General features: G+C 37.9%; 2 protein-coding genes across 2 annotated transcripts in view; one reads left to right on the plus strand and one right to left on the minus strand.

Moving 5' to 3' along the window:
* Positions 1-26,560, plus strand: part of CEP85L (centrosomal protein 85 like) — a 106,734-nt gene that overhangs the window by 30,226 nt on the left and 49,948 nt on the right. The window contains exon 3 of the mRNA XM_044420176.1: positions 10,306-11,090. Coding sequence (XP_044276111.1) covers positions 10,306-11,090 — 785 coding nt within the window. The remainder of the gene's footprint in view (positions 1-10,305; positions 11,091-26,560) is intronic.
* On the minus strand, positions 17,301-24,853 carry PLN (phospholamban). Its single transcript, XM_044425813.1, has 2 exons — positions 24,570-24,853; positions 17,301-19,683 (listed from the first exon to the last, which is right to left on the minus strand). The coding sequence occupies exon 2, from the start codon at positions 19,569-19,571 to the stop codon at positions 19,413-19,415; it is 159 nt and encodes a 52-aa protein (XP_044281748.1). The 5' UTR covers positions 19,572-19,683; positions 24,570-24,853; the 3' UTR covers positions 17,301-19,412.

A 26,560-nucleotide genomic window follows, 5' to 3' on the forward strand; every position in this document is an offset into this window, starting at 1 on the left:
ACTACATGGAATATTAATAATTGGGATAAGAGAAGCTCATTCAGACCTGATTTGCATGTCATAATAAAGCAGGAGTAAATAAGCTTGCTAGCTCTGGTTGCCAGATTGATCCCACTGCAGCTAAACAATTTAGGGACTTTCCATTAATGAATAATAACATCCCGGTTACAAGAACAAATACTCAGTTACAGGCCTGGGATTGTCCTCCTCCAACAACCGCAATTCCAGATTCTGATGTCATGATAAATATCCTAGGGATGGAGAGTCCTGGGTTTGTTTAGCTTAGTGGGAACAGCTGGCTGTTTATTCTCATTTGTTTGTGACTATCCAGGGTTTAAACAAACCCTAGATTGTAGTCGTGTGAAGCAGGTCTGAATGTCACTTGTGAATATGCACAAAGATAGATGACAGCAAATAACTTTGAATGTTACATTCTTAAAACAGTTAATTGGAAAAAGAAAAGAGTTGGTATCTATAAGCAGCCTATACAAAGTGAAGCAGGTAGCCTATACAAAATGAAGCATTTATTTATTGCTGGATGCAAAGTCATATTTTTCATGGTAATGGTTATTTCTTTAGCATAAGTCTAATGTTTTCAATTTCTATACCACCCAACAGTCAAAGCTATAAAATTATAGATAATTTAAATGTTTGTAAGTCCTGTAAGATTCATTATCTGTAACAACAGTTTGTCTGTGTTTTTCTTTAAAACACACTTCAGGATATATCACTATCACTTCCACTTTGGAATTAAGAAGTGTTGAACAATTTTATACTTCTGTAATTGCATGTGGCAATGAAGTATCACTTGTAATGAGTGATTCCCATTAAAGATCCCAGTGACTCCATTCCCTTACCCCTTCCTATTTTTTGTTTTTCCCCATGCTACTCCATGGTCAACATTTGGTAGCAATATCTGTGTTCACCATCAGGACAAACAACCCTGTGTGATCTCTACATTTCAGGGTGTTTTTTTTTTTTTGCATGAATATGCTTGACAGATGATTGGACTTATTGTGGTTACTCTTCTCCCTCCCACCACCTCCTTCCCTCTCAGTTCTCCAGGTAGTATCCCAGGAGGCACCATGGGGAGAAATAAGGCTCCTCTCTTTCCTGTGATCAGCCCACTGTAGCTGCCAAGCATTCTCTGCTGTTCTGCAAACACGGCTCATGCCCCCAAAGCCACAGCAGAGAGGACCAGAGAGCTGACAGGCATCCTCACCTTCTGCTCCAGAGGGGACCGCTGGAGTCGAGGGCAGGGTGTCTGTTCCACACTCAGGTCAAAGGCAGACAACCAGCTGGACAGCTCTGTGGAAAAGATCCATGTTCCCCTCTGTGTGCATCTGAGAAGAGTTCCTTGTGCAAGTAAGCATGCAAGGGGTGGGGGTGGGGAATCAGCTGGGCAGAGGTACCCACTTGGCAGAAGTGCTGCTCAGTTGAAGTGCTACTCATTCCTTTTTATTTTTCCTGCTTGCCAGAGAGCATCCCCAAACTGGCACCTTTGAGCATCTGAGCACCTTTTTGGCAAGCAGCAACAGTGAAGGGTGAGGTGGTAATACTTCTTCTGTTTCTTGGTTCTGTTTGCCAGAGAAGTGCCCCCCCACCCATGCCCATCTGGGCATCTCTGATAAGCAGAAGCAAGAACGGGGAGCAGCCTCCAAGCAGGTTTTTCTGCCCAGCTGATTCTAGCTCTCCTGCTCAAGCTGTGAGAGGGGCATCAGAGGGGGAATTTGCTGAGGCACACTGCTTCCAACAAGTTGTTTGTATTTAGCAAGCCATAGTTACAACAGTGTTTGCACATAATGAGAGCCTTTGATGCAACAAAAGCCATGATTCAGTGACAATCCATGCTTAAGCTCAATAGTCTTGGTTGTTGTTGCATATCAACCAGGTCACTGTGTGGCTATTTGGATTTTGGCTGGCAGTTTCTTCATGACCTACTTCAGGACAGGAATTCTGTATTCTTGCTGATACAATTTGTTTGTCACCTCTTCCTCTTGCTCTTCTGCTTTTTTAAAGCCATATGCACTTAGATGGGAATATGTCCTGCTGAACACAGTGGAACTTACTCAAGAAATGTATAGGATTTGGCTGCATATATTCTATAAACAGTACAAAGGTGGAGGGAGAGGAAAGTTAAAAACAAGGAAATTGAGTATCAAAATCATATGATCACTGTATAATCTAATGTTTGATGTTGGCTTTTATAATAAACAGTGGACTTCTTGTCATCCTATCCCTGCAGGAAACTAGTAATAGAACAAAAACAAGGGCTCAAAAGTATTTCCTTTTATTTTTATATCCAATAATCTGTTGCTGAATCTTAGATAAGCAGTATTTTAAAAATAATGTATTACAATCTTCTGTATAATGAAACAGATGCGCTAATGGAAGAAGATTTTCAAAACCTAGCTTGCTTTATGCTAGAATTATTTAGGTTTTCTCAGGGTGGTTACAATTTGCCATGTTAACAATTACCTCATTGATAAATGTGGAGCTAGGCTTGGACACAGATCTGAACTATTTAACACATTGTCCCTTGAATCTTTATTAATTCTCTTGTCTCAGCAATTATGCACTCACTGCTTCTGAAGGGCAGGTGCTGTTAAATATAGTTGTTGGTGTCCCCTGGTGCTCCCCCCTCCCCCCGAGCAGAATACTGTTAGGTCAATCAATAATGAAAATCAGAAATAACTGTTAACATTAATCGTCTTGCATCATTTCTGATTTTTTGAAACTGAATATGGTTTGTTAAGCATACTCTCCTATAGTGTCATTTTGGAATTGTAGGCTTAATAAGATTGTAAGAGCTATGCCCAATCAGACCCAGAATCCTTCTGTTGCAGCATTCTGTTCACACAGTAGCCAACCATCACTCTTCTGCCCACAGTGTCCCACAAGCAGCACATGGGTGCAATGCTACCTTCCTGCCCAAGCTCCCCAGAAAGTAGTGTACAAAGCCATACTGCCTCTGGTAGCATATGGCCGTCAGGATTAGGAGGCATTGTTAAACTTCTCTGTGAATTTGACCAATGCCCTTTTAAAAACCTTCCAAATTGTGGCCATCATTACATCTCATGGAAATGAATTCTGCAGTTTAACTGTGTTGTATATAACTAGGAATATGAAAATGCATGCATATGAGAGCCACTGTGGTGGTGTAGTGGTTAAAATGTTGAACCGGGACTTGGGAGATCTGGGTTCTAATCCCTACTAAGCCTGGAAGCTCATGAGATGACTTGGGGTCAGTTGTGATCACTTAGCCTACCTCAAAGTGTTGTAGTGAGAATAAAGCAAAGAGGAGGAGAGCCTTATAAGCTGCCTTGGGTTCCTTGCAAGAGAAAGAAAGGCAGGGTGTAAATTTAATGTAATATAACATTAAGTGAAGAATAACATAATCTCATAGGATTTCATTTTCCAGGGGAAATGCTGACATATAGAAAGACAGTGGTCTGTAGAAACTTAGAGAAGAATAAGCTGTTCTACAGTGTATGGAATTTATTGCCCTGTACTTAGTTTTACTGCCAGCATTTTAATCAAATAAATATGTTGAACTATATTGGCTTGGATAATAAGGCTGCATAAATAATAGTGGAATATCAGTTTAGCATCTGGCTTATAGACAATTAATTTTTATTCACAGCACATGATGATGCCCTAAACTGCCATGTATGGTTTTATGTCAGGAAATGTATAGTTAGTGAGTTGAAGAATAAAGTTACAATTTCATACAAAATCAATTCCCAAAAGAAGTCATAGTAATGGCTTAGATCCCAAGTAGTGGTGTTGTAAGTCTATATGTGTGGAATGACTGCCTCTATCTTCCTCCAGTCCATGAAAAGCCTTGTATTTTATCTGAGTACAGGAAACTGCTCTAATATCCAGGTTTTTATTAAGTAACCATGGTTTATAAAAACCAAAGTTTCATGTGTCCAAAATGGGAAACTTTTCTTTATTACAAGCTCCCTTGCATATTGTAGGGAGAAAGTGTGTGTGAACTTGTTTCATGCAAAGTGCTGACAAAGTAGTTTGTTCCTCTTCATGGATCATCACACATAAGGATTCTAAGTCTGTGTGGATCCCCATTCAGGAAACTTCTGCAGCTGAGGAAGCTTTGGCAGGAACACTGCCTCATTGTCCCAGTGCACATGTCCCTGAGGCAGTCCAGTGAATGCAAAGACTGTAAAAAGAAAGAAACAAATGTAAATTTTGAAACATAGAGAAAATGACAGTAGATAAGAATAGAAGGAATAAAACCTCAGCAGTTTATAACAGTGGTCTAATTCCAACAAGGCCACTACAATGTGGGCAAGAGAAAACAGGGTGGATAAAAGTCAGTGATTTTTTTAAATAAAACATCAGATTTTTAAAAATTTAAATCAATTTTTTATTGAAATTGGATTTTTTTTGCAAAATAAAATGCTTTTTGAGGAAAAATCTATCTAGTTTTCTGTTTAAGGGTCATTATAGTCCAAAGGTTATTCATCATGAAATAAAGATTATTTTTCAATTATATAGCCTGAGGCTGTATATTCATGCAGTTTTGATTAATTTTTGTTTTGAAAAATAAATTCCATTAATCCATTCACAGTTTCATGCTCTTCCAAAGGTTTCTGTAAGATTATTGAGCAATTTTTCTGTCTAGAAAATACCACGGATGCTTGGTTTTTCATTTCTTAAAACTGTGAATTTGTGTCTGCAAATGCCTCTTCTTCACAGCAAAAATGTTATAAAATAAACATACAGAGTTGAGAAATAGACCTTAATCCCATTGTTCCTTTGCAAATCTATGTACACAGAATCAACCCCTTACCTCTTAAGTGTTAAGTTTGAAAAAAAATCAATGAATAGAAGAAGATTGTTGGGAGTGCAATAAATCTGCACAAGAAGGTAAGTGTGAGGAGAGAAGGGCAAGCTATAAAAATGGAAGTGAATACTCCCCTGGTCTTTGGATCTTTTTTGTGTACAGCCTAAAGTTTATCATATTATTCTTTCCCTGGAGGAGAAAACCTATAATGGCAGCAAGGCATAACAGTTTGGGAACAATTTAATAAAGTTCATCTTCTTACAGGTAAGGCAGGCATGTGTGCAAATTATGTAGAAAATCATGATTTAATTCAAGTCTTACTGACTAGTGATTTAAATTGGGTTTTAAATCGATTTGATGCAAATCAAATCCACCCTGAAAGAAAATGGGGAATAGCTCCAGGTTAAGCCCAAAGTAATGACATCATATACTGGAGCTTTCTTTGAATGAGTATAGGCCCTTTTGTCCTCATGCCATCTCAAAATTAACCTAACAGACACCATTACTTCAACATGTCAGTTCTTTTCCCTCTCCCCATTTCTTGCTTTTTGTAACATTTTGCTTGATGAAGAAATCTGAAGACCTTGAAAGCTTGCACCTTTTGGGGGAATAATAAAGGTTTTGAAAAATCTTTTTCAAAGATTTGGAAGTGTGGCTAGGTTTACTCTTTGTGATATTAGATTCCCAGGTGTGCTGTTGTAAGGGTATGTATGTAGAAGGTGACTTGACAGCCCTTGAAAAACCGTGTATTTCATTAAGGGGAGATTCTAAATGAGGTCAGTGTAGAATGTACTGAAAGTGCCAATCACATAATTAGTGTTACATGCTGCCAGATCATCTCCAGATCATCACAGGGCCCATCTCACGGGGGCCCTATGTATGAATGCTCTCCAAAATGTCCTGCCCTTGAAGCACAGCTGAACTCTTGCAAACTCATGGCTGTGGTTTCCTTTATAGAAGCAAACATCTTTTATTTGGTCTTCCCTTTATTTTTCTGTCTCCGACTTTCCCTGGCATTAGTGTCTTCTCCAGTGAGTCTTGTCCTTTCATGATGTGCCTGAAGCTTGAAACCTCAGTTTCATCATGTTTCTTTCCAGAACAAGTTCTGGCTTGATTTGATGTAGGACCCACTTGTTTGTTTTCCTCTCAGTCTAAGGTATTCACAAAATACCAAGTTCTCTAGTACCAAGTTTTGAACACATTGCTTTTCTTTCTGTCTGTTTTCTTCACTGTCTAGTTTTCATATCCATACATAGTGGTTCGGAATATGATAGGGTGGATGAACTTCACCTTAATATCCAGTGAAAAGTCCTTTTACTTGATGACCCTTCACTGCTCCTCTTCTGGATTTGTCTTTTTCTACTTTCCTAGCTGCAGTCTTCATTTGAGCAAAGATATGCAAAAACTTTAACAATTTAAGTGTCTTCATCCTTGACCTTAAAGATGTGGATTTTCTTTTCCAGTCTTGTTTTTGTACTTATTTTTCACTTTCATCAGAAGTCATTTCAATTCATTGTTGCTATGGTGTCATCAGCATTTCTTAAATTATTGATATATCTTCTGTCAGTTTGTATATTCCTCCTTCCTCTGATCCTAATTCAGCTTTGTTTATGAAACATTCTGTATTGTTCAACCAATTTATAAATGATGAGTCTCAATAATGCGATTGTCACTGTCAGGATTTTCTGTACTCCCTTCTGGCTTCCCAGTTTCCACCCTCCCCCCAATTCAATATGTATCATATAATTAGCCTAATACATTGAACTCATGTGTCTAGTGGATTATATCCCTAAGCATCTGGAAGGGAATATTTGCTGCTGGACCTGTTAAGTCTTCACGTATAATCTTCACACTTCTATGCAGACAGAAGTCAGGAAGAGACTGGGATATGTGGCTGAATAATACAGGATTTCAGATTATGTTGTAAACAAGTAGTAAATGTGAGATTGCTGTTGCAAGGGCTTTTGGAAACCTATAGTCATGATAGGCATTTAGGTGGGTTCAGAGGAAGAGAAGAAACCCGTTGTTTTTCCTGGTGGATGGGCTCAGCTGCAGTGTTGTGGCCTCTGTGTGCTGATAATGACAAAGAGGAACACTAGCCTTGCCCTTGAATCCTTCTTGCAATTCTTCTTTCTGTTTCCTTCAAAGGCCATTATTTCACCTTTTTTTCTTTTTTTGCATAACTCAAAAGCAGAGACGCACTTTCAAAAGCTGTAGTGCCTTTTCTTCAAGATTCCTAGAAGCTTGGAAAGTATATGTCAATATACAGTTAGATTTTAAATGACAATCATACTAGCTTTACATTCTATAGTAAACAATTTATTCCCTTCTTGTGAACAATCTGAGGCAGCTTCTAGAACTTTTATCCTAATAACAACCTTGTGAGGTAGGTTAAGCTGAGAACGAGTGACTGGATTTCCCAAGTCCCCAGTCCAACACTCTAACTGCCCTATTCCCAAATTTTGTAACAATATTCTTCTGTAACTGAGGCAAAATAAAATCCTGTAGCCAAGGGTTTATTTCTCAAAGAATTGTATAGAGATTATTAGTCCTAGCACTGACAAACAGCTCATTGAATAGATTGTCCTGCTGTTCAATTAGAGTGCAAGCAGCCAAGCATACATTTACCCATTATTTTCAAGAGGGCATTCATTTAATTATGGTTGAATAGACAGTACTGGTAACCAAACTTCTGAGCAACACATGTGGCTTTTCCAAATTTGTATTTGTTTGAACAGTCACACTGGTGTCCCTGTATTATGCACTAGAAACAGATGCTTCTAGCTTTGATTGGATAATCAGAATGATCAATCAACTAAAACATCAATTAATTCCACCCATCTTTGTGGAACTAACAATCAGTAAGGACTTCAGGAGTTGGGACTTCATGCCAGTGCCATTAAGGACACAAAGAAACACTGTCTATCCTCTCTTACAGTCCTCTTTGAAGAACTGTGAAAGGTGACCATTTTGTTCAGTTTGTATCAAAAATTGCCAGAATAATTATGTATTCAGAATAAAACTGCTATGGCTCCTTCCCTAACAAGGACCACCACAGGAAGCGGAATGTGCGAGTGTCAATACAAACATCTATACATTTTCTGCAGTGGAGCATTGCAGCCCTATACACACTTGGAGCAACCTCCACTGAGCTCAGAGGGATTGTATTGAACATGCATAGGATTGCAGTGCTAAACTCTTATATTCCATAGAGCAATGTACGCTGGATCTTTGGTAAGTTGCTGCAATTTAGAATGTTCTTTGAGGATGGATATGATAGTCAGAGAAATGCTAAACATTGACTTTCCTTAGCTTTTATTTATTACTCTATGAGCTTGTTTAATACACTCTCCTTTTTTGATCTGCAGAAAGGCCCATAATAATTATTAAATAACAATTTAATACACTCTAATACATAATTTTGTTTAAATATGATTGTTTTTAGTCTAATCTAGACACTTAAGTAAATTAACCACCTTCCAATGTATTTGGCCTGTGGCTATGCTAGTTAATAGTGATGACATTAAAATGTGATATGTAGGGTGATATGCCTCTGCAAGGCAAATGCTGTCTGGTCTCTGAGGCTCTGTCTCTCCCCTCCCCTCCCCTTCCCCAATATACATAGACAGCAGTTGAACAGGGTTACATAGCTTTAAATATGAATTTACTTGAATTCATTAAGTGAAAACTCTGAAGAAAATGCAGGGGCATGAAAGAAAGATCCAAGAAGGCTCAGCTTCCTTTTTAAAAAACCAGAAATATAACTGCAGCAGATCTCAATCCATCAGAATAAATGGTAAGTCTTTTTAAAAAGCCTCCCACGTGAGAGCAGCACGAACAGCTTGGGGGAAGGTTAAGCCACGTGCTGGAGAAGAGGCTAAGAGCCTAATGCCAGGATTAGCTGCTTATTTTTGCTTGTCTACAGGCTTTGATGCGAAGTAGCAGTTGCTGGGCACAGGAGAACTGCCACTCAGATTCTAGTAACCTCTGCCTCACCTTCGTTAATTTTAACTTGCTCATCTGTTTAGGAGCATTGGCACATTGAGGATTTTCTGTAAGCCTACGGATATTTCAGATTGAGAATTGGAGAGCCAACACAGTAACAATGCCATTGCTTCATAGTGTATACTGGGTGCAAAAGGCTGGATCCTGACTTCTGTTCCAGGAACAGAGCAGGACTTCTCTGCTTTGTCCATCCCTCTGCAGCTTCCTACATGCCATAAAAAGCCTGTTTTAAGAGCTGTAGAGGAAAGGGAGGGGCTTTTGAGCAGCTTGGCATATGGCACAGCAGCTGCTGAAGTAAGGGGAATTGCCAGAACATGGGGATTTCACCTTCCTGCATGTTCCTCCTGTGCACCTGCATCTTTGTATCCAAGTCAATGCCCACCTTTATGTATGAAAGTGTTCAGCCTTTTTTCTCCAAGGCGTATTGTAGGTAGGAAACTAATGAGTGCTCATCTCCTAGTCAGTGCTGTTTTTCAAATTTCTTCTGGTTTCATACTGAGGGATTATTTTTGGAAGGTGTTTGCATACTGAGGCTACTGAAGCTCATTTAAACAGTATTTCTTTCATGTGTGTTAAGTCTGAGATGAAACTCAGAAGCCATAGACTTTTTTAGAGCCCCAGCTCTGAGATCTTGTGATACCAGAGCTGGAACTTCGCTGAGTCCCCTTGCAGGTAGCATGGAAAGAACCATGGTGGCTGCCTCCCCTAGCATGAAACTCTGCTTCAGAAAGGAGAAAAAGGAATATGCTCCGGATGGGGAGGGGAGAAGGCTGGGGCCATAGTATTATGCCCGTCCTTCTGGTGCCTCAGCCACCTTTCCTCCCATTCTCTGGTGCTAAATTTAGAAGTCCATGGTAAATACATGGGGTGAGGTGTAGTGGAGATAGTCACCACCATGCCTCACTCCATGCATCGGATGCATGCAAGCCTCCCAGTTTGAAGACTTTTCTGCATCTGCCAGAGAGGGCATTGCATTGTGCCTTTAATGTAGTACAGTATACCTAGCCTTGTATTAACTAACTTCCCTGATACATTTATTTTTAAAGAAAAGAAACAAAACCGTTATAATTGTGAAAAGGCATTTTAAAAATTTAAAATGTTAAATGAATTGTGAGTGTATCATAATGCCCATGTACACAAATAGAAGCTTGAAAAACCAGTTGTATGCTTTTTACCAGTATAGTCCAATGCACATAGATTGTTTAAATCTGTCCAGGGCAGCAATATTTAAACTAAGGGCATAACATGATGAAAATACAAACAACGTACATGCTGAGATATTGTAGTGGTGCCTACAAACTGGCAGCATTTGCTTGCTTTGCCTGTGAGACATTTAAAAAGGTACATTCTAAACAGAAAATGTCTTAAAAATATAGACTGATTGAATCTGTGTTTGAAATGATGTTAGCTGTGTCAGGACATTATTTATTATGTTGTATGGTCCCCTTGGTTTGCACTGTGTTCATTCACATGATGAAAATCTTTCTCCTCAGATCATTCCACCTCAAGTGGCACATCCTCGTTCAAGCCCAGCCGTTCACTGGTCTCAATTCCCACTGCCCATGTGATGCCGTCTAATACCAGCTCTTCGCTTTCCAAACACCGGGAACCTGTCAAGTCTGACTATTCAAAATGGAGTACAAGCCTTTTGCGTTCTGCTGGAAGCAGGCATCAGGGCATACTGGACAGTTCTCTTGACATGAAGGACCTCAGGCCTGTAAGGAAATGGTCATCTTTGTCTAAACTCAGCACACCTGTTAGCTGTAACCAGGATGGGGGTGCTTCCCCTGGAGAGTGCAGGTCTAACGTTGATAAAATGGGAAGAGACCAGTCTCTCTCACTGCAACTAAGAACAAATGGGGCAAGCTGCTTGCACAATAGTATGGAACTGCTCAAGATTGAGGACAGAGAAACAGGGAAAAAAAGAAATTCTACCTTGGACTGCAAATACAAATTTGAAAGTTGCAGCAAAGAAGACTTGGGGGTTCCTGATTCCTCAAACAGGAGACATGCCTTAGACATGACCTACAGTGCCTTACCTGAAAGCAAGCCTGCAATATCAAACTGTGAGGTTTTCCATCAAGGATACGTAATGCTGGGTTCGCAGGCTGTGAGTGGGATTCCCATTCAGCCCTCCGAGAGGACTCAGAAGTGGCTTACAGAACAATTTCATACAAACCCTCCAGAGTCTAGGCCTTCTGAGGAGTCCTACAGTTCGCCTCCTTGGCAGTTACAGCAGCTTGAAGAACTTAGAACAGGAAATGAACATTCAGTGCAGGTAAGAACAGTCATTCAGTGTTTGGTGCCACCAAGTGGATAGAAAGAGAAATTACACCAAACAATGTGTTATTACATGGGAGCAATAGTTAGTTCTTGCCACTCATGTAATATGGCAAGCACCTGCTGGCTTTTTATAACCTTAACTGAAATGGACTGGGATGCCATTATAGATGTTGCATGTGGATACAATGTGATTCTTCTCAGTTTCCTCCTTTTCATAATGTCACAACATCATGTGTTCTATGACCATAGCTCAGTGCTTCATATAATATTAGACCTTGTTGATGCTACCAGAATGAAGTTTTTCCTCTTTGCCTTTGAGTAGATTGTAGCAATTCATTAGAGTCTCTCTTTCTCTCATATATATATAGTGTGTATGTTGGTATTCTTGGAAAATTAGACCTGTGTCAGGTGACTGAACATTCACTCAACTGGTTCTTGTCCATAAATATATCCAACCTGCAGGAGTTGTAGGTCCTGCTAGCTTTCTGGTTATAGTTCTCCTGTGTAGCAGCTGTGTTATCATTACAGTCAAGTCCTAACCACAACACTTCCAAATAGCACACTGAATATCAAGGCAGTTTGTTGGACAGAATCTACACTTCGGTGGCAAGGGCTATTTTATTTGGTTAGAGCTTTGGCTAACTTCAAAGCAATCAAGGTTATTTTGTAATTGATACTAACCTCTTAAAACTTGTTTGCACATCAACTTTTTCTCATCTAAAGTTCCTTATTGTCTTAACCATAGTAATCCACAATGTTTATGGTTCTATTCTAAGACTTGCTGTGTGAGCAAATAGCAACCTCAAGGGGAGTGCAATGACATACACGACATTGCTGAGTAAGCATTAATTGTTCTTAACTCCTAGTACTGGTGCAAGGAGAACCTAGTGCTCGCCCTGTGTGAGAGCAGCAGCAGGACAAAAGAGACAAGTAGAGTTTTTCGCACTTTGTAATGTGATACCCTAAGGGCCGTGGCAGTGGTTCTGTCCACCATAGTATCAATAAACAGGTATATAAGAAGGGGGTTATGATGGTAATAATAAAACCAATGCCAAGTATCTATATAGCACTTCAGAATCCCCACCACTACAAGTTTGTATCGGTGTCACAGCAGGAACAGTCCCCTGCCTTCCTGATATGTTTTTGATCTAGCTCACACCCTATGCAGCTGCTCTTTATGGAGTTACACATGGGCTATTGACCTTAGTATGGTGTCACAGTTTGGTCCCTGAAAGTAACTGTTATCTTTTTGGAGATGTGTAACTGGGTTTTGTCTTTTGCAACATTATACATCCTGAAATTGTGAAGATCATCAAACATTTGCTATACCTCACTTTTATTGCATGTTTATGAGAATTACTTTGAACTGAGAAAGCAAGGAAGTAAGGGACTAATCAAGTCTTTACACTTAATATATTTACTTAGGTTTTTCTACAAATGTTGAGTTTACCCCATGTGTTATCTGTACACCTGAGCTTGTGAAAGAGATATACATAGCGAATTATATATATTTTCAGTGTAGACAAAGAAAAACAACAACAAGAAACAGCATCTTCTTTTTCATTCTTAGCAAAATTCAACTTTTGATACATTAAGATAAGTTACACCAAGTATCAGTACTTCTGTGTTGTTGCAGCTTCTATCACCAGCAAATTACCTGAATATTTGTGCATTCTGATATTTGTCCTATATGCTGGGTAAATGAGTGTAACTTTTCCATTAAGTATTGTGTTTCCATTTATCTCAATGAACAGCAGCAGTGCACAACAAGCTAGGAAGACCTGTGTGGAGAGAACAGTCCCAGAATATAATACATCATTCTGTAACTATATTTCAAGTCATAGGTAAATAAGTGAATCACAAAATGGAGAGCAGCTTAAAATTATATAGTTAAATGTTTTGCCTTGTGCCTTAATTGATTTTAGGCCTTAATCCAGGAGACAGGGTTATGGGGCTAAGAATTTTGAGGATGGAGAGAATTCTCAGGAAGGTGGTGGGTGTTATGTAAGTACAAAAATGGTTAAAAGAGAGTTAAAGGCACAGATAAACTGCATAAAAGTTAAGGGTATGAGTGTATTTAAAGTCTTCTGTATATACACCCAAAAAATCTGTAATGCTTCTAGTATTCTAGGATTGGATGGCCTTTCTATTGGAAATATTTCTTTGAATGAAATGTTGTGGTCATATAAATTAATCTGCCTTGCAACAGGTTGTTCAATAGTTTTTGTTCTGATGGCTGGCTTGTCATTTTTGAAATGGTTATGAAGGTCTGGAGTTGCTTTTCAGGCATAGTTGACATAGTAGCCCAAGCATTTGCATTCTGTAGCATACATTACATTGCTAGGTTTCCAAATGACATTCCATTTAATGTATAGGTTTTGCTGGTCATTCTGGTTCTGATGGTGAATCTTCTGCTAAGGTAGGCATGCAAACACACACATTTCACATATATGTCTAATGACATAACATATGAAGTTCCTATAGTAAATTCATTGGACAATTTATTCTTTGTGAAGCAGAGTCCTGTAAATGAAGCTAAAATAATGATTATACATCTGTGTACACAGGGCAGCTGACATAAAGGTATATTAGACACTTCAATCCACTATAATATGTCCCTTAGAGTACTCTCCTCTGGTTTGAAAAGCCAGTGCAACTGGTCACTGAGGGGGAATTGGTCTGCACATTAGCAGGATATATTTGAGAGAAGGGCACGTGCTTTGCGTTGTGAAATAAGGCCTTGTGCAAGTTTTGAAGTGATTGAAATCAACTGTAGGGAACATAATGTGTATTTCGTTAAGAGTGTATTCTATTGTTCTGCTACCAATATTATGTAACATACTGTAATGGTAAATACCTACCCTCCCTCACTGTTCAGCATAACTAATCCTGTGAATGTTCACTTGCAAATAAATCTCACTTTGTTCCATAGGGTTTATTCCCTAGTATGTATGGCCTATGAACTTCAAGGAGACATACTTCTGAATAAACAAGCATACCATTTTCCCTCGTCCCCTGTCCCCCTCATAAATGAAAGTCACAGGAAATTCCATGTTTGCTTCAAATAAGCAACCAGCCATTGTTTTCTTCTTCTAAATAATTCCGTGTTTGCTTTTTCTTTTTTGTTTGTTGTATTTCAGCTTGTAGTGATGCCACTGTGGGTTATATATTTTTTGTCCCGTTCTGTTCCATTAACAGAGTCTCTAGTATCAGAAGTCCACAAACTACCCACTCTCTGGTAGATAATATAAGGTGTGATGTATTATATTGGTGACATAATACATTGCAATTAACTTCCGAACCATCAGGGTGTAGCTTTTTATACTACACTGTTAGTCTGCTCTGGTGTAAAAGTAATACACACCAGCAAATCCATGGTCTTAATCTGTTTTATAAATTCAAAACTCTCCTGTTGTTGGGTTATGGGTTGCTGATGTTGTTTCGATATTTATTTCATTGTTTCTGTTCACATAGTTTGAGGTTCAGGTTACCATAGTGGAATATAAGTAAGCTTTCACACACGGAATTCACATGAGCTTCACAAGGATGAACATGAGAACAAGAACCAAGAAAATAAGCAGGAAATTGAGTAACAGGTTGAGGCCTCTGTTTGCAGCCAGATCCATTGTGGCCAGCCTTGCGCTTTTTTGTGCTTGCGACAGAAGTGTTGACTGAAGTTTCAGGTTGGTTCAGTTTCAGTGACAGTGTATTGTGGGTTAGGTACATGTATATCACATCTTCGATTCTTAAGCTTTTCTTGTGCACCACCTAAGAGAAAATGGCAGGTGAGCAAAAACTAGTGCAGACACTTCCAAAAACCCACCATCCCAAAACACTGTGTGAATAAAGATACAGGCAACTATCCAACAAGCGATAACTTACCATGGTGTGCTCAATAAGACACTGGTCTGTCACCTCATGCCAGGTGAAAAAGAGATTTCAGCAGGCATCTTGATGTGGTAAAACGTATTTTTGTATTATATTATGCCACATTGCTTAATAGTGGCATATTGAGTTCCCAGTCATCTGTGTCTACCTTCATTTTAAGTATCATTGACACCAATGAGTATTTAGTATGGAAAGTTGATTTATATTACTGGCCAGTGATTGAATGACTGGCTTCTTAATACTATTCTTGGTGTAGTGCTTTGTGCTTGCTTTTACTATTCACAGCACATTCTAAATTATATTCAGTCATACATATTTCTGCTTGCTAGTCTTGCCTTGGCAAGTGGTTTATTCTTCTTTGGCAAGAGTGATGGAGCAAGATCCACTTTCCTCTCTAACTTGGACTTATGGAATCATCTTTGAAGTTATGCTGGACTTTAAAGAACCCAGCACTGAAAGATTGATGTGGTTGGGTTGTGTTGTTTGAGGGACATGGAGTTCCAGCTTTGTTTATTGGTTCTAGAGGAGAAGACTGGAGATAGCTATCCTGCTGCAGGCAGCTGTGGTTCTCAAATCACTTTCCTTCCAAAATAGCCACCAACTGCTGAGGGACAGCATGAAGTCAGGAATTTAAGGCAGTAATTCCAGTCAATCCTACCTGGAATTAAGAACCATCGAATACAGTGTCGAAGTAGACAGTCATAGTATTGTGCTGAAAAGAATGGGAGGAGGCTGGTGACTTGGCTATCAAAGGCAGTAGGGCCCTGGATATATGAACTAACATTTATTGGGGAGATATTATATGGAAGATCATGATGCAGATAAAAGGATATTTCCTTGTGCTCTAACCTTTTCTTAAACAGATAGTTTTGAATAGAAAGTTCTTTCCTTTGTCTATTTTCTTGGAATTGACTTTAATGTCAGTAGAGCAGGAAACACTGCTGATTGCTTTATAAACCTGTTTAGTTTACTTTGTTAACCCTCAGTACTATTCTCAAATGTTTGCAGACAACAGGGGAAAATGTGGCTGTATCAGGTATCATCTTGGTAACATTAAGCACTTTAAGGTTCTATTAATTTCATTGGCAAATTTAGCATGTACTTAACTTGTAAAATTCCCTGTTACCACGTCTAATGAATGACTGCATAAACCGTCTAAATTATGAACATATTATTTCAAATTGGAATTAATGGGACTTAGAATACTTACACTGAGGTGTTATAGAACTTAGAGAAACTTACACTTTTTAAAAAATGTTTCCTAATGTACTTTTAGAAACAGAACAAATTGCAAGATTTTTAATGTTCTCAGATTTGCATGGTAATGCCTTTTTCTTGCATTGTGTTTGAAAGCCTTGTGCTCATATAATAGCTTTTTTCTTTTTAAATGATGAAACTTGTGTTGTATTTCCATTTGTTTTTCTTAATGAGCATACTTCTGATTTATTTTTAAATCTTAATAGTTTGGCCATCGCTAAAAACAAAATTGGACTAAAAGAGTCTCGCTTACAATATTCCAGTTATGTCCTTTGCCTTATTTAGGAACAAGTTAAAATGTTTTATCAGATTTGAGATGAGCAACTAGTATTCCCTGGGCAATATCACACATGGTGCCATCTTGAATCTCCATTTTCTCATGAGGAAGGGGGACTTGACTATGGCCCAGGAACACAGCTTCATTTATATTTCCACCCAGAAGCCTGTGATTAAAATGGGGATTGTGTTTAAAAGAGTACAGGATTTTGTTAGTTAGAAGCTGGGTTCTAGGAGTGAGTGTAGTTATTTAAGACTTGCACTACTAATTATGAAGTTGTCCAGTTTATTTTATATTCCATCTTAAACTTTCATCTTGGAACTCAGAGCAACATACTCAAGGCTCCCAGGCAGTCTCCCTCCAATCTAGGCATTGACCAGATGAGACGTGCTTAACTAAAGCAGGGTTGCTGGATCATGTACATTCAAACAAATACAATATTTCTTGTTGATTTCTGTGTATTCCTTTTTCGATATCTGTTGGTTGGCATGCAGCAAGACAAAGAGGAGATATAGTGAGCACACACACACATACACCCAGAATGGGAAATAGTGATTGAACAAAGAGACTCCCTTGGTGATTTAAACATCAAGTAAAAATTAAGGTTAAAATTTAAAAAGTATTTTTTAACCTTTCAAATGATGCTAAACTTTTTAAAATGTTGTAAAAGTTGCAGGTGGATCAGGGAGGCACATTTCTAGCAGTGGCAGACAGGAGCACACTACTTCATATTTGAAGATAATAGTTTTAATAGAGTTGACTAAGAACCCGGAGCAAAACAAATTGGCACATTTGTTCTTTTATTAAAAGTACTCAAGTATTTCAAATTGCATTACTGTCATTTTACTCAAATAACTGAACTGCCTATTCCCAGTTAATCTTTGTTTCCATTATATGAAACTAATAATCATTGCAATTAAAAATACATGTGTTTAGTGTGGCACAGAAAATATCAAATTCACTTTCTTTAATTTATTTAAGGGTTTCAAATATACTAATACACTCAAAACTAAAAGAGAAATGCACCCCAAACAATTTGTCTAATCATTTAGGCTTAATGTTTATTTTAGGATTAGATTAGAACAAATAATTGTTTTGCACCAAAGGATAATAAGTTCACATGTAACATGATTATCATATGAAGAATAATTCTCATTCTGTGGAACGTTTCTAATAATGTAGTAAATCATTCAATGTTGTTGCTTCTTATCACCTCAGTTAAAGTGATAGCATATACATATGCATATAAAGTAACAGTGACAGTATGTACACTTCATAGAAGCAATAAGAAGGTTCACCCTATGATACAGGTTTCATACAACCAAGTAATTATATGTAAAACCTGCACCTCGCAGACTTGAGAAAAATCATTTAAAAGTGCAGTATTGCACTGATCGAATGATACCTGTAATTGGAATTTGAAAAGGAAAAATAATAGCCCAGAATGAACTGGGACATTTAATCCAGTCACTTGGCTGTGGTTAAGGGAGGCTGCTGGATTAAATGTTGCATTGCCCCAGTATCATATCCTCTTTCACCACAGTTAGATTTATAGCCAGTGTGGTGTGGTGGTCATAATGTTGGGCTGGGAACCTGGGAGATCAGGTTCTAGTCCCCACTCCAGTATGAAACTCAGTGGGTCACTTTGGGCCATTCCCAGCCTAATCTGCCTTACAGGGTTGTTGTGAGGATAAAATGGTATGGGGACTATGTAAGCTTCAACCATGGTTATGATGGAGAGCAACATTTGGGTCAAACAGATGAAAGAGTAAGGGAGAGGAGTCTTTAAAATCCTTTAGTTCTGCTCATAGTCATTTAACTGGGCTAAAAATATTAGGAACTTTATGTATACACCGCTATATGTGAACACACACATACAACTCGTAAAGAAAGTATCTACAGTAAGATGGTTTGACTTTTGTATATCAAAGCAAATGCATTTTATCCAGTTCTCTCAGCACCGGTTTTAGAAGAAAAAATAAGTTATGACTAAAAATGCTCATCTCAAGACTTTTTGGTGTGGGGTTTTTTTTTCTGTTTAAGTAATCAGCACTGCAGAAATGCAAAACCTCTGATTCTGTGTTTGAGAAAATACTGATAACAGTTATACACCATTATTGAGATTTTATTCACAAAAAAAGTGTTACTCTACTTTTCATGGAGTATCTGGATGCAATCTAATGCCTTCCATCAGTCTTGATTACCTTGCTTGAAAATTCAAGAGAAAACAGTCAGTACACCTAATGCCTTAAAAGGTGTTTATGATGAACTGTACAACGCCATTGTTGAACTGTATAATTTGAATATCAGGTTGAGTCAATGTGATTGTTTTTCAGATGCAAAAGTCAGGACCATGTAATCATAACTCTACCGAAGCAAGGTTGATAATAGCTTGAATGAACACTTTTGTCTTTTATAATGATCTATCTTTTAATTCCTCATTTATAGCTGATTTCAACCTATTCATTATTCAAATGTAAAACCAAATACTTAAAGCTGATTGGCACTGATAAATTAAACATCTGGAACTGAAAGTTCAAGGTTGCTATTGAGACATTTTATAATGGTTTCACTAACACATCAATTCAATAAAATCAAGGATACTAGGCTGCCACATCCACAGAAGACTTCTCTTTTAAGCAGAGCAGATAGGTTTAACTCATGCATAACATTGAGACAGTAGGTTTGAAATTGCTGTTCAGTGGTGGTGCTTTTAGCGCAGTTGCAGTGGGTAATTAGTGAACAGTGCAGCTGTTGAGAAACTGTTTAGTCCAAATGCCGGACTTTCTTGTAAGGATTTCCTTGTGCTGGAGGTGTCTTGTTCGGTGCTTTTCCCCCTCTGGTGTGCTTTTCCCGTTTCATAGTGCAGTGAAGATCAATCAAAGAAGCGGGACTTCAGAGAAGCATCACAATGATACAGATAAGCAAGAGGCATATTAAGATAAGACAGAAATTTACAAAGAGATCTTGAAGCCTTTGGCGTGTTTGTGGGTTCACCTCAATAGTTGAGGCTCTCCTCAGAGCAGAGCGGGTAATGTACTGGACCTTCTCCATGGCACCAGGAAAGCAGAAAGTTAAGAAAGTGGAACAGATTTTTAAGAGCAGAGGTTTTCAGGGACAGTGCAAGTGCTTAAGATCTTCTCTTTTTAAAAGAGTCTTTGTGGAGCTAGAGAAAGCAGGAAAGTGAACGGTTAAAATATGCAATCAGTGCTAGTGCAAGTGCAGATTATTCCAGTGGGTAGAACACTTGAAACAAACACACAAGGTTTCATTATTGTGTGAGACAAGCTTTACATTGTAAACAAAATGATACGTTCAAACACACCTTGCAGTAACATTATACCAGGTTTATTTTGAAGGTCATTGTGTATAATACAGAAAGGAGCTAATTGCAGCAGGCTTGCCACATATTTTTATGGTGAAGGCAACTGACAGGCACGGGCATTTAATATATATGTCTGGGATTTGGACTTGGATCTTTAACACTTGGTGCAGATGGTCATGAGGAATAGCAGTAGACATGCTGCAAATGTTTCAGTATCGTGTAAAGCCATCCTGAGAGATCTTTTGGATGTTTGCCACGCCACTTTTGACTTGTGACCCATGAAGCTGAACGTATCCTGTAAACTATGTATGGTGGGTGGCTGAGGGGACTCATTAAGTCTCCTCTTTCTGATTCTCCTCCAGGAGTGCAAGAACAGTAAGGTTGTCAAGCACCTGGGAATCCAAGCTACAAAAGTGGTGGGATGTGTTCAGCACTGGGGTCACAATTTGTGCAGGAATGTTTTATATAAACATGTCCCAACTGGTATATCCATTACTTTTCTGCTGTGTTTCAACAAACCATTAGTCATTAAAATATTTTTCTTACACTGGGTCCAGTATCCCCCACTCCCTTTGCCCCACACTTTTTTTAGTTTACATTTGTCAGGGGTAAATGCCATAATAACAAAGCATGCAGAAGTATCCTCAAGGGACTTGGTAAAAATGGCATTCCTTCTTCTAGCCAAATATGGACGAAGTTATACTAAAATGTTTATTCTGCTCTAGTAGACTATCGTGAATCAACTACTGACAGATTAAACACATTTATTAAATGTAGCTTGGCACTTCACAGGCATATCTCATAATTGCTTGCTAGAAATATTTATAAATCTCCTGTTACTGAATAAGCGCATTGATTAAGAATGCACGGACTCCTCTTTTGCATGTAACTTTTTAAGTTGAATTTATTTTATGGAACTTTCCATGCTTGGTAGAATGGTCAGCTTATTAAAACTGCACTTCTGGTGAGCTAAAAAGTCCTCCCCTTTTTCCTCCTATTTTTGCAGTAATGAGCTTACATTTGTGAAAGTGTAGATCCTTAAAGAGTGAAGACATAATGTTTAATTGTAACATAAAGGAAAGCAGCCTAGACCTTGTTTATAAATAATAACAGCCAGCTGTTAACATTGATTTATATTGTTGTCATAACCATTGCTCTAAAACCGGAGGAAGATTTTTGAAATACCTAAGCATTATATTTTCATTTATATTTATATATTGAACCCCAGAACTTTAAAAAGTGTTTGAAAGAAATAAGTAAAATCTAATCCTGTAATCAAGATACAAAAGCTCATTTTCTTGTGCTCAAGTTGTTGCATTCTTAAACAAGTAGAACTATCCTGATTCTGCCTTTTCTGTTGAGGATTATTTATATCTGAATGGGTTGGGTTTTTGTTTTTGTTTTTGGCCTTTTTTGGCTTTGTTTTCTGTCTTGTTCGGAAAAATCACAGGTGCTTGATGTTGAATTCCTTAAGTCAATGTAATTCCTGCTGTAATCCAATCAAGATCAACTTTTGGCCCTGTGTAAAAAAGGTACCTTGAAAGAGACACGATGGCATATGGCTTGTTCTGTATTTGATCCATTCATAGGTTAAGCCAAACAGGGCTTCTTGGTGTTCTGTGTGGTGAGGTAGCAGCTGTCTAAGTTCTGCAGAAGTGCTGATGAATTATATTTTAATTTGTTATAAATCTCTGCTTGGTATAATATATCACAGGACAGTTGAGAGTTTTTAAAGCTTTTCCTGCCCGTGTGCTTATGGCCATAGGTTTATTCAGATGTATTGGTAAGGAAAGGAAAAAACGAAAAGGCTTTATCCCAGGGAAATCAAGATTTTGTATTAGGGATTCAATAGTTTTAGAATGGACCCACTCCCTTAGTGCTGACCCTCAGCTGGGCCCCACACTTCAACCCCCTCCCCTCACTTTCCTTTGTCATCTCTTTTCTCAACCTCACATAACACTCCCTGAACTAGGGTACTACATTCTGCTGTACGGCAGGGTTGATCCTGGATTTACTAAGGACAGGTGGGTTGGAAGTCTCCAAACATCAGACTTGCCAGAGTGGAACCACGTATAGAAATACATATGGATATTCACAGTAAGGCAGAGAGGGGTTTCCTGGCACCTACATCATGGTCTTTTTGGCACTAGCAGAATGCCCAGCAATATTCACTCAGGGCAGGCTTTTTATTCTTTCCATTTTAAAATCGTGTCTGTGCTTCTTAAATCCTTGTGCTATTGCTCTCTTCTGCTCTTGGGTTTACCTTGGTTTTACACTGGCACTGTTTTAATCACTTTTAGATTTTACATTGTTTTATTATAATTACTTATTTTATGATTTTAATGTTTATATACTGAACTGCCCAAAGACTATTGGGTGGAATGGAAGAGCCTAAGTAACTACAAGCGCGTCATGGGTTTTAGACATTTTGGAGGGCTTTTATTCATAGGGTTGCCATTAGCTGGAGTTGACTTAACAAAAACACATAGGTACGTCATTTGATTTATAAAACACATTTACTTTGAGTAAAGCTATTTCATTGTGCTTTGAAAAAGATAAAATTCACAAGACAGCATGAGCACTGTTTCATTAGACCACTAGAGGTCATCAGTTTACTGCTGATAGCCCCACCCCACTTCCAAAATTTCACGTAAAAGAAAACACCGTAAATGTTGGGGAACCTAATAATGTTATCACATAATTTGAGGAATGCAGGGATACTTGGCAGCCAGGTTGTCCATTTTGCTTACCACCGCCCAAATGACATCCCTGTACTGACAACTTTGACAGTAAAGCATTATTTTTTGTACAAGTACTGAAATTTATTTTAACCTACTTAAATCGGTCTGAAAATTCAGTCAAAAGCTGGGTATGGGAAAGCTTTTGAGAATGCTAACACTCGGTTATAATGTAAGGATCAACTGAAGGGTAAGGTTGATGAGAGAGGAAAAAGAACAATACAGAAAAGTTTGGTTTGGTCCATAATGCAATAGATTAAGAAATTGTTTTCAGAGACAAAGGATGGGGTGATCTGTTCTCTTTTGACCTACAAGGAATAACAAAGAGGGAACAAACCAGAGATTTGAGATTTCCCTTTTTTCGCAAATGCAAAATTAAAATAATCACAGTCGTCATCCTCAGGGGACCAAAAATCCAGCTTGTTATCTTTGAATAAAATGACACTTTCCTCTTAGTTTTATTATTTGGTTCTTTCCACACGACAACATAAAGTACCATGGATCAGATTTTACTATTTCATTTGGTGAAGGAAATAATCATCCAGTTTGGAAGTTTCAACAATTTCCAGTTCTTTTTTGCAGTTCAATTTTTACTTGTAATAATGGTACATCTCAGTTCATTAAAGTATGTAATGAATGTAAATTATGTAAATTATGCTATTTCGTGTCATCTCTGGTTTAGGTTTGATCAGACATGCTGCAGAATTATTTATTTGATTTTTATCCCACCCCATAGCCAAAACTTTCCCAAATTCAGTGTGTAAGGTTATGTAAAATAATTTTCTAATGATCTGTGGAAGATTATGTTATTTCTGTTAGAAAGATCTCTTGTGGGCAACATGGAAAATGTAAATTTGAAAATCTTCTAAGATAGAGATTACATAGCATTAAAACGTGGCAAGATTGGGTACTCTCTAGTATATGTTTCTCTAGTGTATTGACGTATGCCTGTCCTAATCTGTTACAGTACAAAAGAAGTCTCTCTTGAGGACTATTTCTTTTTGCTTTGGGCATTTATGATTAGGACTGTGTTTTTAGTCATGCACTTTAATAACTGGAAAGATGGTATATTCGTAAGTCCACACTATAGGTTATTTGGAGTCTTGCTGAAATAAACACCTTGTTAAAGCCAGTGGCTACAATCCTGTGTAAGATTAGGGTACATAAATTCAAGAGACTTTAGTAAGAGTTAAGCAGCTTAATGGTGCAGATTTGTAGCCACTGGCTGAGATCCAAAGAACCAAGCTCCTATGTTTGTGTGCCCAAATATTTGCATGCTTGAATAACAGCCCCACATACCAAAGGGCAAACCAATTTTAAATCTGGAAGGACATTCAGGTAGCAGCTTGTGATATGGTGTGGGGTCTTATGTTCAGAGGGGAGAAACATCGATAATCCTAGGGGACATCAAAATCCGAGGGGACATCAAAAACCCCTTAGGCTTCCTGAAGTAATTCCCTGGATCCAAGCAATATATATGCAACATATTGGATCCATTTTGCATGGCTGCAGTAAAAAAAAAAGCACATGCACAGAATTCCATATTCAAATGAAAATATTTGAATTGAAATGTCAAGGCTATAAATGAGTTCAATACTTTCAAATAATAACCAAGAATAGGATATTCATATTCATTAAGGGAAAGTGAGAGATCTCAAAATTTCCTAAATGGTGAATGCAGTGTTCTTTAAGCTATTCACCAAACAGAATTGAAACATAGTTTGATTTAGTTTGGTTGCTTTTTCTGTGTTTTCTTCCATCTCTTCCCTTCCCCCTTCCCTGTTCTCACATACACATGTACACACACAGTAAAAATGCTTTATATGGCTTCATCTATTATAAAACAGTTCTCAAAAGTTGCAGAAGGAAACTAAGATTGGACTTTTGTATCAGATTAGTGTATCTCAACAAAGTCTGTCTAAAAAGTAGGAGAGTTAATTTAGAAAACCACAAGTCATAGTAGATTGTAACAAAAGCAAATTCCCTTACCTCAACAGCCAGTAATTACTGAATTATATGATGGTATTTTCTGGGGAACTAAAAGGCGTTCTCTGTCATCCAGTTTGTGGGAACAACTGAAGTGGGCAGAGGGAAAAAATAACAAAAGTTTCATAGGCAGGGCTCATGATGTCATTCAGGAATTTAACTCTGACGATTGGTTATAGAAGAGCCTTTATAAGAAGGGGGAAGTTGCATAGCTAACCTCATTTAGAGCAGTGATGTTTAATACTTGAACTATCAGGAGAGAAAGAATAGAAAGGACTCTGCATTTCTGCTAAGTGAAGATGCTGAACAGAGACATGATAGTGAATTCAGTCAGTAATTATTACATAGCAGGTACACAGCATTTCCTATTCTTAATGATAAGAAACAAACAAAAATCATTGGATTGAATGGTGCCAGAATCCAGCTGCTATTTTAATTAACTGTTCTATAGAACTATTAGGATAAAAATGAAAAATTGAAATACATCTTTTGTCTTTGAACATACAGACATTCACAGAAATGTATAAATAATTAGCTCGTTATGCCCACTGCATATCCATCAGATGTTGCACACCCAGATACTTTTGAAAACCCATGATTCTCAAAACCAGTTTGTGATATGGAAGGGACGACTATTATTCTTTGGGACAAGGAGAAATCCCTTGTGGTTTACCTGAAACAGTTGTCTAGCATGTGGTCCAGGTAATTAAGTCACAAAGTGCTCAGAATTAAATAGCATTGCCTGATTCTTGTGTATACTTGTGACTTAGAAGAGCTGAAGAGACCTTCAAAATGCTAGAGTGAATTTGTGGCAATACCAACAAAATATTTTTAATGAGAAATATGAAGTCACTTAACAAAAAGTATTCTGTTTCCTGTCTTCCAGCTCATGATGCTTCTATCATATTAACATTTTTAAGAGTGATGTGTCAGTCCTTTTAGCAGCAGTGCTGTCCTTTGCCATAGTTGGAGTTATAGATTCTGAGGCTTTCAAGAGAAATGTATTTTCCCCTTTAAAAAGGATCATCATCATTTGTCAGCTGTAGATGATGTACTATCATGTTTATCACATATGAATGTACATAGTAAAACTTTTTTATGGAAAGGAGGTAAACTGTTAAAGGTTGTAGCTTGATTTTAATTTTGCACATTTGTTTAACAGTGATTTTCATTATAAAAGCTATGCAATTTACATTCACAAAGATTAATTAAAAAGTATTTTTTTTGCTGTTGGTTTTTTGTCAATATCTATGAACCATTTTTCTGAAGGTTGAGAAGAAATTATGTTTAAAATTTCATTACAGTGAAATATAAATAATGCAAACCTAAGCAAAACCAGTTCCCTAAGATGCTGGTGTTTATTTTTGTTTGAAATTACTGATAATTAGTGTCAAATTAGTTATGATGAAAGAAGCATTTTTGTATATAAATGATACATTAAGGAGATGAACAACCTTTTAATGTGTCTACAAGTTCCTACATTGGAGTCATTCATTATACTTACTTGGTTAAATTAGTGGTTTATCTGGAAAATGGGCTGAGTTTGCCCTGCTAGACTGTAAGTGCAAAGATACTGGCTTAGCACATAAGTACATTAAGAAGTTTGACTTAGCCTTAGTGTAAGAACCTCTGCTTTCTGCACAGCTCTGAAAAATGATTCTCTTGAAATGTAGACCTGATAACTCTATAATCCCTTGGCTCACATTACGATCTAGTCCTCCAAAAGCTCCCACGTCTATCTACTTTCCTGCTAATACTACACAGCTATCCAGCTACTTCTGTGCCTAGGTTCTGAGGTCCTATTTTCATCCAACTTGGCACCCTATTCAGTGATTGTTTCTTCCTCTGTTCCTTAAGTGCCTGTTTTTAAGCATGTGTGCTCTTCCTCATTTGCTGTAGTTACCTTGAATTTTGACTAACACTCTTTACTTATCATTTCTATCCCATCAACAGCATTCATCCTTTCCTGATCACAGAGCCTGTATTAGCTCTTA

Source organism: Varanus komodoensis, unplaced genomic scaffold, assembly GCF_004798865.1.
Source record: "Varanus komodoensis strain SLA01 unplaced genomic scaffold, ASM479886v1 scaffold1, whole genome shotgun sequence".
Taxonomy (NCBI): Eukaryota; Metazoa; Chordata; class Lepidosauria; order Squamata; family Varanidae; genus Varanus; species Varanus komodoensis.